Source organism: Phaethon lepturus, unplaced genomic scaffold (assembly GCF_000687285.1).
Source record: "Phaethon lepturus isolate BGI_N335 unplaced genomic scaffold, ASM68728v1 scaffold18653, whole genome shotgun sequence".
Lineage (NCBI taxonomy): Eukaryota > Metazoa > Chordata > Aves > Phaethontiformes > Phaethontidae > Phaethon > Phaethon lepturus.
This window is the reverse complement of record NW_010531397.1, coordinates 85,160-100,310: the sequence shown is the minus strand read 5'-3', so window position 1 is coordinate 100,310 and position 15,151 is coordinate 85,160. Positions and strand designations below refer to the sequence as shown.

General features: G+C 43.4%; 1 protein-coding gene across 1 annotated transcript in view; it reads right to left on the bottom strand.

The window, feature by feature from the left end:
- Positions 1-353: 353 nt before the first annotated feature.
- BCR (breakpoint cluster region) overlaps positions 354-15,151 on the bottom strand; it is a 99,375-nt gene continuing 84,577 nt past the window's right edge. Inside the window, exons 15-23 of the mRNA XM_010284551.1 lie at positions 14,513-14,610; positions 13,691-13,822; positions 5,909-5,968; positions 5,662-5,771; positions 4,686-4,825; positions 3,104-3,238; positions 2,410-2,515; positions 1,183-1,345; positions 354-443 (exon numbers count right to left, since the gene is read on the bottom strand). Coding sequence (XP_010282853.1) covers positions 354-443; positions 1,183-1,345; positions 2,410-2,515; positions 3,104-3,238; positions 4,686-4,825; positions 5,662-5,771; positions 5,909-5,968; positions 13,691-13,822; positions 14,513-14,610 — 1,034 coding nt within the window. The remainder of the gene's footprint in view (positions 444-1,182; positions 1,346-2,409; positions 2,516-3,103; positions 3,239-4,685; positions 4,826-5,661; positions 5,772-5,908; positions 5,969-13,690; positions 13,823-14,512; positions 14,611-15,151) is intronic.

Here is a 15,151-nt window from a genome sequence, read left to right as displayed (position 1 = left end):
TTCTTTATGATAAATTAAGTCCGTAAAACGAGGAATACCTTCCGTCACAGTCCCAGCAAGAATAATCGCCACACTCTGCGGTTCATTTGTTCAAGTGTCTATTGCTCCTTCTAGTGGAGGTTCTGCACGGCTCCCCCCCCAGGGCAGCTCTGGTCCTACCAACCAAAAGAGGAGATTTCTCTCCTTTCTCTTCGGCTTGTCTCTGGTTACAAACAGCAGAAGCACTGAGGGCCGTAATTCCCCAGGACAGGAACAGGCCAGTAATGTCTGGAGAAGTACCAGTTGTCTTTTTCTCAGGTGTGGCAGATTAATGCCAAGAGCAGTTTTTTGTGTCCCATTGGTGTCACAGGCACCTACACCTCTGTGGAAAAGAGAATGCTTTGCCTCTTGCTGTCCGGGGTAGGGATAGTCTCTAGCTGAAGGAAATACAGAAGAACTTGAACCTGGAAGGAGAAAGAGGTAATAATAAAGCTCTGTCAACTCATTCCGATCCCTGCTATTTGAGAGTTGGCAGACATGCCTACAGCTCTCTCCACAGGAACATCTTGCAGTTACGTATTTCGTTTAATACACTATAATGTCAGGGATACTAAAACTTGCAGCGCTTCAGAGACACTTGTTTCAGCTTCCAGGGTATAACAATGGTGGTGGTGTTCCACTGCACTGAAAAAATCCAATCTGGAATTTGCCATTACTCAATCAAGAAAGCACAAAACAGCCTGACCAGCCAAAACAGCCTCTATGTTTGAATTCTCTGCATTGCCTTCAAAAGGCAGCAGTGGCCAACGAAACCCGAATTCAGCAAAGAATTTTGTTGTGCATCAGTGAAGGTGGTTTAAGTGTTGAGGGGCATCGCAGAAAAAACACTGACCGTCCTTTTATCCCAGGCTGGCAGTATGTGCCCTCAAAAATCTTACTATGCCCAAACATGACACATGCAGGATTGCACGCGTACTGACATTTTTCCATAAAAAGTTGGATTAGCACAGATGCAAACTGAACTGCCTGAAGAATCACAGTTCTACAGTCAGTCTAAAATGTCTATGCAAGGGTGAAAGTTGTATGGTTCTCAAAAAAAACGTCATGAAAACATAGAAGGATGGCTGAGCCAGGCCTTCCTAGAAGACGGAAGTTTCCCACATATTGTCTTCACAAGATTCAATAGCACATCTAGGATTTTACCTGGGACATGACTTCTAGTGACCAACTATCAGTCATTGTGATAGGCTGCGTTGGGTTAGCAGGGATTTTACTGTCCTTCTCTGAAGGTCTGAGCAGCGTTGGTCCAAAGACAGTTGCAAGATTATGCAGGGACATCTTGTTAACGCTTTCTCTCTCAGCAACCCTGGGAGAAGTAACAATGAACAAGGCAGATCTTTATAAATATCTGAGTTTGGAGTTTGGAAGTGTCCTTAAGTAAGAAACTGTATTTATTCCTTTTGTAAAAAGCTTTAAATACATTCAATCAGCCACTCACTCTGTATGTGCCTAAATGAACTTTATATATAAGTAATACCTCGGTCTGACACAACCACACTCTCCAGGCACTCTACAGACATGGCTTAAACTTGGGAAAGGGACTGCTGCTGACTGTCTGGGCAGGCAGAAGTGTGACAGCAATAAAGGAATGTTTTTCATCCCAGTTTCATAAATGAGAATCTGAGGCACAAACGTTAAAAAATATACCCAAGGGCAGAAAAGTCTGTAGCAGAAACACAAGTAAAACCCAGATTTCCTGGATTTTAATCCAGAACCTCAGTCGTAAGATTATCTTTCATCTTTCTAGTGACAGTCTCTGGTATGTACAAAATGCACATGTAAATTAACACATTGTGCATTTATTAAGCAAGCTTATTGCATTAATATCAAACAGACAAAATACCTTTTCCACAGTTATAACTGTATTACAAAGAGATAGACAAGATCAGAAAGACTAGTCGAAGCAATGAATTGACAACTCCAGTTAGCAGAAGTACTGGAATTTTTAAAAATACATCATGTTAGATTGCAGATACCTTCTAAGACAGGGCTCATAAGTCCTTAAACATGGCCGAAGCTTCATGGTTTATATTAAAGCCTTTCCCGATCTTTGTACCCAGATGCAGGCACAGTTTTGCAGCAATATTGCAGCAAGAATTTGCATTTGCACTAGACAAGCCCTGAGACTTTCGTTACCCCTTTCCTTCAGTTCTAATCCTTTCAGTGTAAGAGGGAAAAGGGAAAGGAATTCAGGATTTAGTGCCTCATTAAGTGAAGTATGAGACAATACTTATCTGATGAGCATTCACAGCAAATCAGCAAATGCTTCTTCATTTGTGTGATTCAGCATGAATTCAAGGGAAAAGCTCCTCTTTTCAAAATGATGATGCTTTACACATCAAATACCTGTCTAAAGGATCCATATATTACCTTTTTAAGTGGTCCAAAAGGAAAAGGAATGTCACAAGGTTGGGCTCTGGAAGCGATAACAATAAATTCAACATACAGCTTTCCTTTGCAACAGGATCTGAAAGTGCTACAAGACAGAAAATAAAACATCACCACAGGCAGTGAATGACAATTTGACTGTGTAATTTCCCAAACCAACAAATACGGACAGTCCTGAACGGACTGTAATTACATCATAGGTTGGAAGGTCGGAGTTGCACATCAATACCCTACAGGATCTCTTTCCTTTATTTCATAGATATGTGGAGAATCCTTTTCTCTCAAGCAGTTCAAATGCTTTCAGACTTTCAGCCATTATGATGGTTTTCCCCTGCAACAAGACATGTGTACCACTCCCCCAAAGGGGGCTTCCCTGGAGGACTGAATGAGGCAAACAGCAAGCACAGCCTCGACGAGTAGGCTGTCATTCTATTCCTAACCTATCCTTCAGAAACCCAGACATTTTCAACTTACAGAAGGGCATGGCAGTTGCCCATTTTCAAGCTCAGAAGAAGAGTATGTCAGTGCAATGCTCATTTCTGAGCTCTCTTTCACTTCCCTAACAGCTCGTTCTAGGCTTCTGTCCAACATTATAAGTATGTTTCTTGTATTGCTTTAGGAGCAGCCTCCTACAGAATAGTTTCCGTTATCAAGGATTATTTCTGCTACTACCTACCAATGCCCTCGGCAAAGTTTGGGTACAGTTCATCTGTAAAGAGGGGTTCAGGCAGTTCCCGGAAGTAGAGTTTCAAGGTGCCTGCAATGGCATTAACATCCATCTCACTCATCATCACTGACACGTCTTTGTTATCTGAAAGAGGGAAGAGGGGAAGCAGGGTAAAGAAGCTGTTGGCCTTGTATTCATTCTTTTCCTTGCTTTGGCTCTCTCTGTTTATCCTTTGTCTTTGCTCAACCAGCTGAGACTTCTCCTGTTTACATTTCTGCAGATTAAATTCTGACAACTGAGAGGCGCTGCACAAATGACTGCAAACATGTCTAGATTTAAATCAAGCAGGGGGAACCGCAGGGTTAGTTACGCTGGGCCAGCGACCGCGGCCTGATCTGCAGCAAGCCCTGCTTGACGGTGTTTGTATGCATTTCGACTTCTGTTGGTGACAACAGTTGGAATCCCAATTCCCTGCCTCTAACAGCTTAGAGTAAGAGACTCTGAGGGTAACTCCCCACCGAGTGTAGCTAGAGTACCCAGGCAATTCAGGGCTCACATTTCAGTTTTCTTACTATTAAGAACAACAAAACCACCCACTTCCCCTAAAACAAACAGACCAACCAGCAGAGCCAGAGCTAGTTTCATGAAGCTTAGTGTAAAATAACATCTAATGTAAATGAAAAAAGTTTTTTTTCAGAATGTGAAACACCCTTACTTGCACTAGTGAAGGTTCATAAAAATCAATGCTTTTGGTAGCTTAGGGGGATTGAAAAGAAATGCAAGAAGGAAGACATTTCACAAAATAAGTGAAGAACAAGTGCAGGGAGGGTGAATTTGGGCACCTGGCACAGCCCTAACGACTGCTTGCATCAAAAGGGAGCTCGAATGTGGCTTGAGCAGTCCTTGGACCACCATGTGGAGGCTGGAAGTAGGACAGAATTTCACTTTTTGTGAAAATTTGGAGGCGTTTCATCTGCCTGATCTTGGATGCCTTTTGGGACATACATGCCATTCTTTTAAAGGCAGCATCAGTAAGGAGCCCTTTCCTGCTCAAGATCAAAGAAGGCTTTACAAAGGTTGGTCAAAATGACCTGATTTTATAATCTGCGCACATCAATCTAGACAGAGTTAAGAACAGAACTCAGGAGCCGTGACCACCCAACTCCAGTTTCGTAAACACCCTTCCTAGTCAACCTTAGAACATTTTTTGGGGGGCTCTTATTAATTTGGAGACCTCACACGGTGAGGAAATTATGACTTCTGATTGCTGCTGCTTCCCCTAACGAAGGTGTCTGCCATTTACAAAGATTTGGCAAGGCAGGCAAACCCACCATTTCATGTCTGCTGGGAGGAATAACAAATGCATTATTTAGTCTAAGGATCCATCCTGTTGTAGGTCTTGGGTTGTATCTTGTAGCTGAAGAATATTAATAGAACATGCAGCCACGGTTAAAATTATTCTCCTTGTGCGAGAATATCTACCTCTTAATGCTTCTTGGGGAACATAAGGTTAAAAATAGCGTAGCCACCTGACAGGGAGTTCACTGAGGTTCTCACAGGGCAAAGGAAAACATCAGACACAAATACTTACTGACATCAAAGGCAGCTTTCAAAGCTTGGATATCGGTTGCAACCCCAGAGACACGGTAGATGCCCACCTCCTCCATTCCACGCCGCTCTATCTCCTCCACACACTGGCGCACTATGTAAGGGACCTTCGATCTCTCTCTCCTTAAGAAAGCCAGATAGAAGAGTTCAGTGCAGCCCGTGCCCTCAATGCTTGTTACCCCAGCCAGGCCAGCTGGCTAAAATCACCCCATCATTTTGCTGTGTAAATCTATTCTGGAAGATGGGGTGGGAGCAAGTCAGAGCAGTCAATCAAGACTGAGCTAAAAAACACCTTTTAAAACTTGGAAAGGGTTTTCAGAGTATCTCGGCATGGCTTTGGCTGATCTGCAGCTGCCCCGAGCACTTTTGCTTCTGGCCAGGTCCTAGTGCGCCTGAAGTCTGCGACTGCGCAGGTAGTCAGAGGATTCCCAAACAGTCCTTGGATACATAGCAACACTGTGGCTTTCCAATTAATGCGATTCCATGGGGAGGAAATACCACACTTCCCAAACCACATAACAGAACAAACAGGTTTCTTCTGGCAAACCATTCATGACAAAAGATCAGGGGTTAAAATAATACACCAGGATCCAAAGAACTTGAACATTTCCGATTATGGAAAGGAAACATCACTGTTCCGTGGCTTTGGAAATTTGTGTCCAAGCCAGCTAACTACAGAGTAATGGGGCAAGGGGTATTTCCGGAACTGAGAAAAGTGATATGCTGTAAGTAAACACCCTGGGTTTCAAAGCCTGTGTGCACACTGTTTTTTACCCTTGCAAAAAATGAAGCTCAGAGAATATACAGCACCTTTTTTCTGCCGCCACAGCCATCTACGCTACTACCCAAGTGTGGCAGATTGGACTGACAAATCCGTCAGTGAGGTAAAGACAGGCGCAACCCACTGGCCAGTTGGCTTTCTAAAAAACAACAGGAAGAAATGTGACCCATCAGCTCACTTGGTGACAATAGCAATCTTGACCCCAAAAACCCCAGTCTGTTTCCGGGACGGCATCCTTTTCAGGCTGAACTCCCGACTGGTAAACTTCACTGACAGCTTCACTTCAACCTGAATAAAAGAGAACAGCTGGTGTATTTCAAATATTTCAACGTCTTTTTTTTTTTTTTTAAGCTGCAATGAAGAGCAAAGAAATAAAGCACATAAGAGGTACAGAAGCAGCGCTAGCTTCTGTTTTCCATACTTACTCCATTCATTGAGATGACTGTGCGTTGCCAGTCTTTGTCCTGCAATGCCTGCGGGTCCAGCTGAAAAACATGGAAGTTACCCGTGAGCTAGGAAGAGACTTCAAAGAAACTAGCTAGCCTGAAAGACTTCTGTAAGTGAGCAGAGAGCGCACTACCACTTTCAACGTGTTATCTCTTTTCCATAGGAAAACACACATTCCAAGGTTTCCCAGGTTTCAGGTAATCGGACACTTAGATATTGTGCAGTTCTCTAAGCAGGGCTGGTGAGGACCAACACACATGGAAAATCCAGCAACATATGTGCAGTGTCTGCTCAACAACAAAGGCAACCTCAGTGAGCAAAAGGAATGTTTGAAAGCCAATAACCTCAGCTGTCACAGAAACAGAGATTGCACAAGAGGCACATTAACAAAGTTGTCCCATCCCATAGAGCTAGGAGTCAGAAAAGGGGAGGAGAGATTTATGAAATAACTCCGATTTGAAATAGAGGAAACTGTCTCCCTCTGCAGTTTTCTAGAGACAGGTGAAGTTGGATGAGTGTGAAATTACTGCACCGAAATAAAAAGCCAGACTGGAGAACTGCATAGCTCTTGGCTATGAAGCTAATAGCTTCCAAGAAGGACTACGTTGCACTGAATTAAAAAGACATAATGACCCTAACAGTGAGATCAAGGAAGAGAAATAAGTGATCCATACAGAGACAAGTAACTTTAAACAAACCAAACCTCTGTCAGGATCTGACAGAGAAGAAATTGAGAAAACAGGCCCAGAAATCATGGAAAGTTCTCCTCCTTCAACCTGCCTATTCCTTTTCATTTCTATTTGAGCATGGAGGCAGGAAGACACCTGGCCCTGCTATTGCAAGAATTCATTAAGCAGAAACAAGTTCTGATGCAAAGTCCTAATCTCCCATTTTCAGCTTTGCTTGATCTCTTTTGAGTGGACAGTTGTGAGGCTGGGGAGCAGCTCACCCAAGTACTCACATCACCCAGCCATTCCAATACTGCCCGGGAGAGTCCAAACACATCTGAAGGCGCGAAGAGGGACACTCAGCTCAAGCTAAACTGGCAAGAGAGAAAAGACCTGTCTGCATGGGGACTTCTGTCAGCAATCGGAACCAGCCAAAGCAAGCTGACTTCGGTGCCTCCTGAGATGGCTTTGTAACACTTGGCTCTCGAACACTGACACAGCAAGACCAGGAGGCAGCAAGTGCACTAGACTCTATGGTTTGAGTTTACTGTCGTCAGCAAACAAAAAGACACTCAGTCACTAGAGCTATTTCTGCAGCACAGCTCCTCCCTCTCACAGAACTCCTTGCAAAAGCAGAGTTCCCTGACAGGCAGGGGTAAATGTTGAAACAATGGCAGCTGCAGCATATTCTAGGAGATCTCAGACATAATCATGCTCACACTCTCTTTCAAATCATCAACAAACTAGCCCAATGCTGCTGACGGTTTCAGAGACAAGTCCCCCCACACTGTTCCCCGCTCCTCAAAAAAACCCAACCATCAGAAAGAAAAGTTTCTCCCTGCTTGCTCACACTGCAGAGATCCCAAGAAGCAACAGACAAGCAAGTCAGGCCAACCTTATCTCTGCGCACTTTGTTACGGACGTGAGCCCACAGTGGGATGCTGCCAGCACACACATGCTTTCCTGTCGAATTGGACCGGTTCCTGTAGGTGCAACTCTGGCAGAAACTCCTGAAGACCCCTTGTAAGGAATAGTCAGCAACCAGTAGCTCCCACATTTTGGGACTGCACAAAGGTCCAGGAAGCCAATGGACAGCAGTGCTTAGCTTCACTGCTTCAGCAAACCCAAATAACAGATTGCTTGCCAGGAAGGTTTGCTTATAACTCTGGCAGAACAGATCCGCCCCGCCTCTGCGACTGGCCAAGGTCCCTACGAGCTGGTCAGAATGTAGGCTGTTCTCCCCTGAATTTCCGTACTGGAAGTTTGGTTTCTTTCAACAACTGCATTCTTTCCCAGAATCAAGAGGAAACCATTTCTGAAGTGTCTGGTTTCCTCTGAAGAGCAACCATGCTCGGTATTCCTGAAAGCTTGATCTCCAGCTGCCTAAATAGTCATTTCATTAAGCTGCCAAAATGGTCCTGCTGATAGACACAGTCACAGCCGATCTCCAGCTCGGAAGCACTCTTCCATATGCTTGTAGAACAGAGTCACTGAGAGTGTATTATTTATAGCAGAGAGAGACTGCTTAAGACTGAAGGGGAAAGAGGGTTTTGAGTATTTTCCAAAAGAGTTAGAGTGCAGCAGGGTCCAGTTACAGTTTATTTAAGCTAACAGGTATCACTGGTTAAGTCTCAGTGACGACCAGGGAACTCCTACCACTGTACAAAACAAAAGCAAGTAAACAGCTGTTAAAAAGTACAAGCCAAACAAAGTCCTACTCTTTCTCACAAGTGGGTATCATATGGCTGCAAAGGACTAGCAAAAGCCGTGTGCTGCAGCTGAGAGCTCAGAGAGGCTCTCCCTCGCTGGGTAAGTACTAGAGCTGAGCAAGGACTGCGAGTGTACCTGCTGCTACCTCTTGCTCCCTTATCTTTGAACTCTGTTGCAGGGCTGGCAGGACCTCACTCTCCTCACCTGCTGTTTGACTGCTGCTGGGGAGCAGCTTGCACTGAATGGAGACAGCTAGGGAGAACAAGCACCAGGGAATGGGTCTGGCTGACCCTGAGCCAACCCTGTGTAAGTCACCAGCAATAACCACAGCAGTTTAAAAAAACAAAAACAAAAACACCCCCCCCCTGCCCCCGAGTGCCTTGGAAGCTAATAAAAGAGCAAAGCTTGAATAAGCTTTCAGCAACACTGAGTGAGACAGGAAGATCAGGTCTAACAGTCTGATAAAGTCACAGTAGGAAATAACAGAATCAACAGGAAACTAAGAGCATCATTTAGACTTTGAGCAAGCTTTCAGTCCGAGACCCTACAGCTGACTGACCTTCTAAGGCCAGCAAGAGCAACACAGGGAAAGGGCAGCTGGAGCAGACAGGTGACAAAGCAGACTGAAGACAAAGAGAGTGACTGAGTGTGATGCTCCAGCACAGAGAAGGCCCATGACAAATGGGGTCATGCTGTCTTCTGGACTGATTTGGAGATCAAGGACCTGGAGGAAGGAACACTGAGTAGAAAAATGTGATCTTCAGCCAGCGTGCCAAAAGAAGGCTGCTCCGAGTGAGCGAGCGAGCACATAGCGCTTGCTTTGCCAGCTCAGGCAGGGGGAAGCACTGTGAAATGGCTGCCTCTGCATTAATTTGACAGTGACATTTACTGCACCTCGAAACATTTCCTTCAAACAGTTGCTTGGTTTGAGTGACAAAAGGACCTGTCCCACCTCCACTGAAACTGTGAAAAAATTGTGTTGTTTCCTATACAAATAGGACAGATTTGCTAAAACCCTCAAAGACGGTATCTCACGGGCTTGTTTGCACAGTCCCCATCAAAAGTGCATGCTGCACAGGAAAAACACAAACAAACCAGTTTGTCTTTACTCCCCCAGCACCTCCAGGCCCCTGTGGCCTGTTCTTTGGCATTTGCACTGGCAAGCAAATTCACCAATGACCCAAGCATATGCCTCTACATCCTACACAAAACACAACAGAACAAAGCAGCTCTGCACTACGGGGATTTCTGAGCACAAGTCTCTGGCCCTCAAAGCAGCTTAGCACCGAATTAAGACAGATAGATAGTGTGTAGCAGTCAGTAGAGGCCGAGTGTGCAGAGTGGTGGGGAGCTAGGAAAAAAGCCAAACTGAGGATGCTGGTCCATAGCAAATGCAAGCCAGGCACTAAGGAGGGAGTCGGTGCTCTGACTTAGTAAAACACCACAGAAACTTTAATGATTTCCCCACACCCCGAAGAGAAGAGAAAACATTCAGAAAGAAGAAAAAAAATGAAGACACATCAGTAGAAATGAAATACCTGGGAGCAAGGACTAAGGCAACCTTAAGGTTAGTGTGTTTTATGCTATTTATTCACATTACTTCCTCCCTTTATTAAACCTCCCTGGCAACTTTACACTCCATTAATTTTTAATTGTAACTGATGTGACATACATGGTGTCAGTCTCACTGCTGCTGTAAACTCCCTGTCCAGCCATAACCCCATTCTTCTCAAAGCTCCCCACTGACACGTTAATCTTTCCCACCATCACCCTTTAGACAGGACCCATTGCCTTCTTCATTTCCACCCTGTTTTCATTGCTGGGATACTGTTCTGCATGAGCAAACTGTTTAAATGAACTCAAGTGTGTAAAAGGTTTTCTGAGTTGACACTTGGGAGGTACAGCGTGTGACAATTTGTTTTACATGGAAAACAACCTAGATGTCTGAAATAGCCATGTGCACTGCTATGAGACATCCCAGATAATTAAGCAGATAAGAGCAATTGTTTCGCATGGCAAACAGAGGAATGGTGTTGCACTGCTACCACAAAATGACTGATCTAAGGTCATATCCTCTCTGATTTTCCAGCACTGCTGTAAGGGAGAAGAAAATGGTTTGCCCAAGCTGATCATGCAGAAAAAAAAAACCCAAAACAAAAACCAAAGGAAACAGCATTTCCAGGAGGCACCAACTGGAGGAGAATGGATCACAGGATGAAGTATCAGTTTACTCATGCAGTCTGTTCCCAAGGCAGAGGCCAGTTTTGCTGACATATGTGCCCACTTAGATGCAGAGTCTCAGGACCAAACAAAAGGCTGCTACACTCAAAACATGGGGACGTGCCTGCCACATGACGTACAAAATGTTATAGAGCAGAAGGGCCAGCCTCCCAAGTGCCAAAGGTGCATAGCAAGGTAATAACCAAAAGAAAAAAAGAGAGTTCAAAATGAGAGGAGCTGATGCTTACAGATGAATTAAGCCTCATGTTTCCTCCTATAAGATGTCCATTTCTTCTTCCCCCAAACACCCCAATAATTTCAGCTTCACTGTGTACCCAGGAATGGCACCTTCTCCCTGTATTTCTCATGCCTGAGACATAACAGAAGCCCACAACCACGCGTGCTGGCTAGTTAAGACACTGCACATCCAGTGCTGCCATTCTGAGAAGGTCTGATGAGGACTTCACTTCTCCATTTACAGGAGGTTCTTCCACACTAAAGCCTTGTGGTTTTATTTTTAAGGGATGAAACTTGCAGGTTGGCAAGCAATGAAGCTCTTGCATGTGGCTGTAAAAACAGGTAAATAAAATATTCCATAGGAAAAGAAAATATGAGCAATGGGAGCTATTAAAATTGCTGCCCATTCCTGGAAGCTTCTGACCACATGGACCAATTTCCAGTCTTCCTTCCTGCAGTGCCATTATGTAACGGAGAGATTTAGTAAACATTTCACAGCCAAAACAGTCCTGTCTCCTTGATGCATTGTCTTCATCACTGCAGCTCAGAGAATTTGGTGAGTCATAAATCCCAGTAGTGGGAAGTTGCAGATTTACAATAATACACGGCTTAACAATACATGCAATTTAGCCAACGCAGAAATTTCCCTGTTTTTATCAGCAGGAGGATGCAGACATGACTCTTGACTCTTCATGTTTCCAGAGTTTTTAACTAAAAGGAATTTAGGAAAAAAAACAACCTCATCCAACTTCACAGACCTTGTCTTTACACATGACGGACTTTGGCTGAATAATGATAACGCAACAACAACAACAACAGAAAGCCCTAGATATACTAGCAACTCTAAAGTAAACAAAATTTAATGTAAAAGCACCTGGGCAAATCCTGAAAGAAAATTACTGTAAAACCAGTGACCGGAAAAGATACTAACAGCATTAATACAGCTAACCTTCAGCCACAGGTGGTAATTTGATTTTGTTGTTGCATTGTTATGATTTCTTAATAGAGAAATAGTGTTTGCTTTAGAAAGAAAACAAAATACAAACCTTTAATAACTCTTATCAACCCAAAATCTTACCAGACTCCTATGATTTCTCTTTGCAGTTATTCAATAGTGTTAAAAGGTTGTGTGATGGGAGAGAGATCACTGAGAATTAAGAGGATGTTCTGAGAGTTCACCAAGTTTCTTTATAAATTGCAAGGGGGATTTACTGAAAGCAAGAGAACTTTTGCATTTGCCTTTTACGGTACAACAAAATGCAATTTTGCACATTAATCAAAAACATTGTACTATGGTGTTTGGGGGGTTTTGTTTGGTTGTTGTTGTTTTTTTCTACTTTCCACTGTTTAGGTTTCTCTAAAAGAATCAAGATGCAATTAATATTCAAGTGTCACCAAAGAGTATTTTTACTCATTAACTTAAGCATAAAATGTTCTAACAGAATGTACAAGTGCTGTGCATAAAAATTCCCGCTCTTGTTGAAAAAAAAAATTGTTAAAAATTTTAAAGATTTTATTCATTTTTTTAATCATGCTATGTAAAATGTTTGAAGAATTTAGAGGGTCAGTGATTTCAGGATTCTCCATTATGAGCACACAAACCTCCAGGGCATTTCAGGGCTGGAAACTTGCTCTTTTATAGTTGCTCAGCTTCATGGAAAATGAGCTTTTGTTAGCAGAAGGGACACAGAGATTTCTGGTTAGCCTGGGAGACATACATAGGAGGCACCCTGCACTAGCATTTATTGATTTGTACACAAGTTTTCTTTCAAACACCCACCATGCTTTTGGCGAAAAAAGCTCTCCCTGAAAACAGCATGGCAGCCTCAGGGCTGCAAGGAGGGAGGGAAAGGAACAGGCCTAATGAAACTCATTTAGACAATGAGCCCTCCTCGAGTAAAGGGAAGATATGATCGTGCAGGCAGCCCTCAGAGCTGTTTCAGAAATCCCACAAAAGGCCTTGGCCTGCACAACCATCACTGAAATGCTGAAGAAAGCTGTCATCCTTGGAGTGATGAAGAGTCAAACGTAAACGGAGAAGTGATGGTATTTTTCAGCATGCCAGAATGAGAAAGATATGTGGACAGGGTCTCTGCTCTGTACAACAACCAGTCCAACACAAAGAATGTGTCATCAGAGCCGGCATTTAAACACCCTCCTAAAGCTGTGGACAGACAGTGCAACAAACTGGAAGAAGAGGGGGAACATATGTTCTCCATGTCAGCCTCCACTGATGACCTGATTTCTCCTGCATGGAACTTCAGCGCTTTATCACACAGCAGCTCTCTGAGAGCAGCATCCATTTGCAATCATCTCATCACCTCCCCTAGTGTATGACAAATTTGCCACATAGAGATTTCCACCACTGAGAATCAGCATGGGGCACTTTGTCTATCAGATGCAGCCTGCTGTCATGGACACTATACTTTGGACATGGCAGTTATCAGGACAATAAGCCTGCCCTCCAAGGCCTTGCTATCACATCAATCAGCTTCCAGCACATACAGAAGGTAGCATTTCTTCCACATTATTTACAGAGGAGACAGTATATTCACTGCTTCCTCTTTTGTCACAAATGGAGCATTCTCAGCAGTGCCCAGGGCTCAGCGACAGTGCAGTTCCTATACACTGTGCTGGAAGTTTTGAAGTTGACCGGCAAATCAGAGATCAAAACGTTAATTTTCATGAAAAAGCATCTATTCCATAAGGGTACTGAAGCAGGCATAGGGGACAAGCCAACAGGGAAAAAGCTGCTGACTTCCCGCCTGTGAATCACACTGTATATCACACTGTCTGGAGAAAAATCCCCAATGCTGAGACAATCAGAAGGCAGAGGAAAAAAACCTCCCTGGTACACTCTAGGATTCAAAAGTCCTGTTACTTTTTGCAGTAAGGGTAGTAGGAATGAGTTAAGCACAGTCTTACCTGGATCTGTCCTTTCCCCATTATGCGATCTGTGCTCTCTCCATCCTCTTTGGCGAGCTTGGTTTTGTTGTAGCACTTTTCATAGCACAGAATTCGCAGAGTTTGTGAACCTTCCAGCTCAATCTCAAACTCCTGCAGGGCACCAGCAAAGGAAAGAATGGAAAAAATGGAAAGGCAAGAAAGGAAATGAATACATCACAGCAGGACACTAGTCTCTTAATAATCAATATAGTCTCCTTAAAAATCATCAGGAGGGAGCACTGAAGGACTGACCAAAACCATCTCCTTAATGGACTTGGTCTGAAAGAAATTGAAACTGTATTTTGTATATATAAGGTGGTCAAATCAGAGACTAAGATGGTTGACTCCTTAATCAGGTTTCACTGAGTTTCAGTAAAGCATCATTCAAAGAAACAAACTCACCTGCCTTCCTTGTATTTAATTTTGCTCCCCAGCAGGTTTGAGTTGGCTGTAAACAGGCAAAATATCTATAGCTAATTCTTTCCCCTCACAACAAGCAGACAGAAACACCTCCTTCTTCAACATATTTTAACTTGTGTCTTTAAAAAAAAAAAAAGCAAACGTGCATCTGTTTAAATGATTAAATGCTGGACAAGATTCATTTGTACTGAAATGTTTGTTTAACTATAACTAACCCAAGAGGAAAATCTTCTACAAGCCCTGTCAGCCAAATGAACCTTGCATAAAAGTGTTTTCTGAGGGGCAGCATATGCAGCAAGTTCTTCTATTTGCAGGTTTTTGTCCATCATGTGTTGATATTGGGCACATGGAACAAGTCATATCAAGAAAAATCCAACCTACCTCGTTCCAGTTGGGCTCCGTGGTGTCTCTGTAAACTCTAGTTTTAGCCTTGTTCACAAAATACCCAAAAGAATCCACCTCTAATGTGCAGTACAAATCTGAGGAGGGGAGAGAGGGACAGAAACTTTTTACAAATTTCTAGAATCTCCTAACTTGCATTAATCACTTTCAGGGTGTGTATTCATTTGTATCTTCTCTGTATTAGTACCAGTAACGGTATCGAGCACAAATCTCATCATATGGACCAGCAGAGCTGCCTTTATGAAGCTGAAGTACCAGCACAGCTGTATAAATAACCTCAGCACAGCAAAAAAAAGCCTCTATCAAGAGTCAGGTGTACACTATTATCTGGTATTTCCCAAATCAATCCACAATGAGCAGAAGGCATACACCAATGAGAAATGAAACTTCCACAGGTAGACACTGGACCCCACCAACACATCAGAACCGATTTCACTGAGAACAGCATCAGTATAATATCCCTGAGAGTAAGCCATCAAAGCCTCATTATCTTCACAAAGTGATTAATTATGTGGTATCTATTGTTTTTGAAGAGCTAGTAATGAGCTGTAGACACTGCCCTTATTTATAAGTTATGTTGTAAGTGATGTTAGCCCACATCTGGGAAGTCATCGGTTC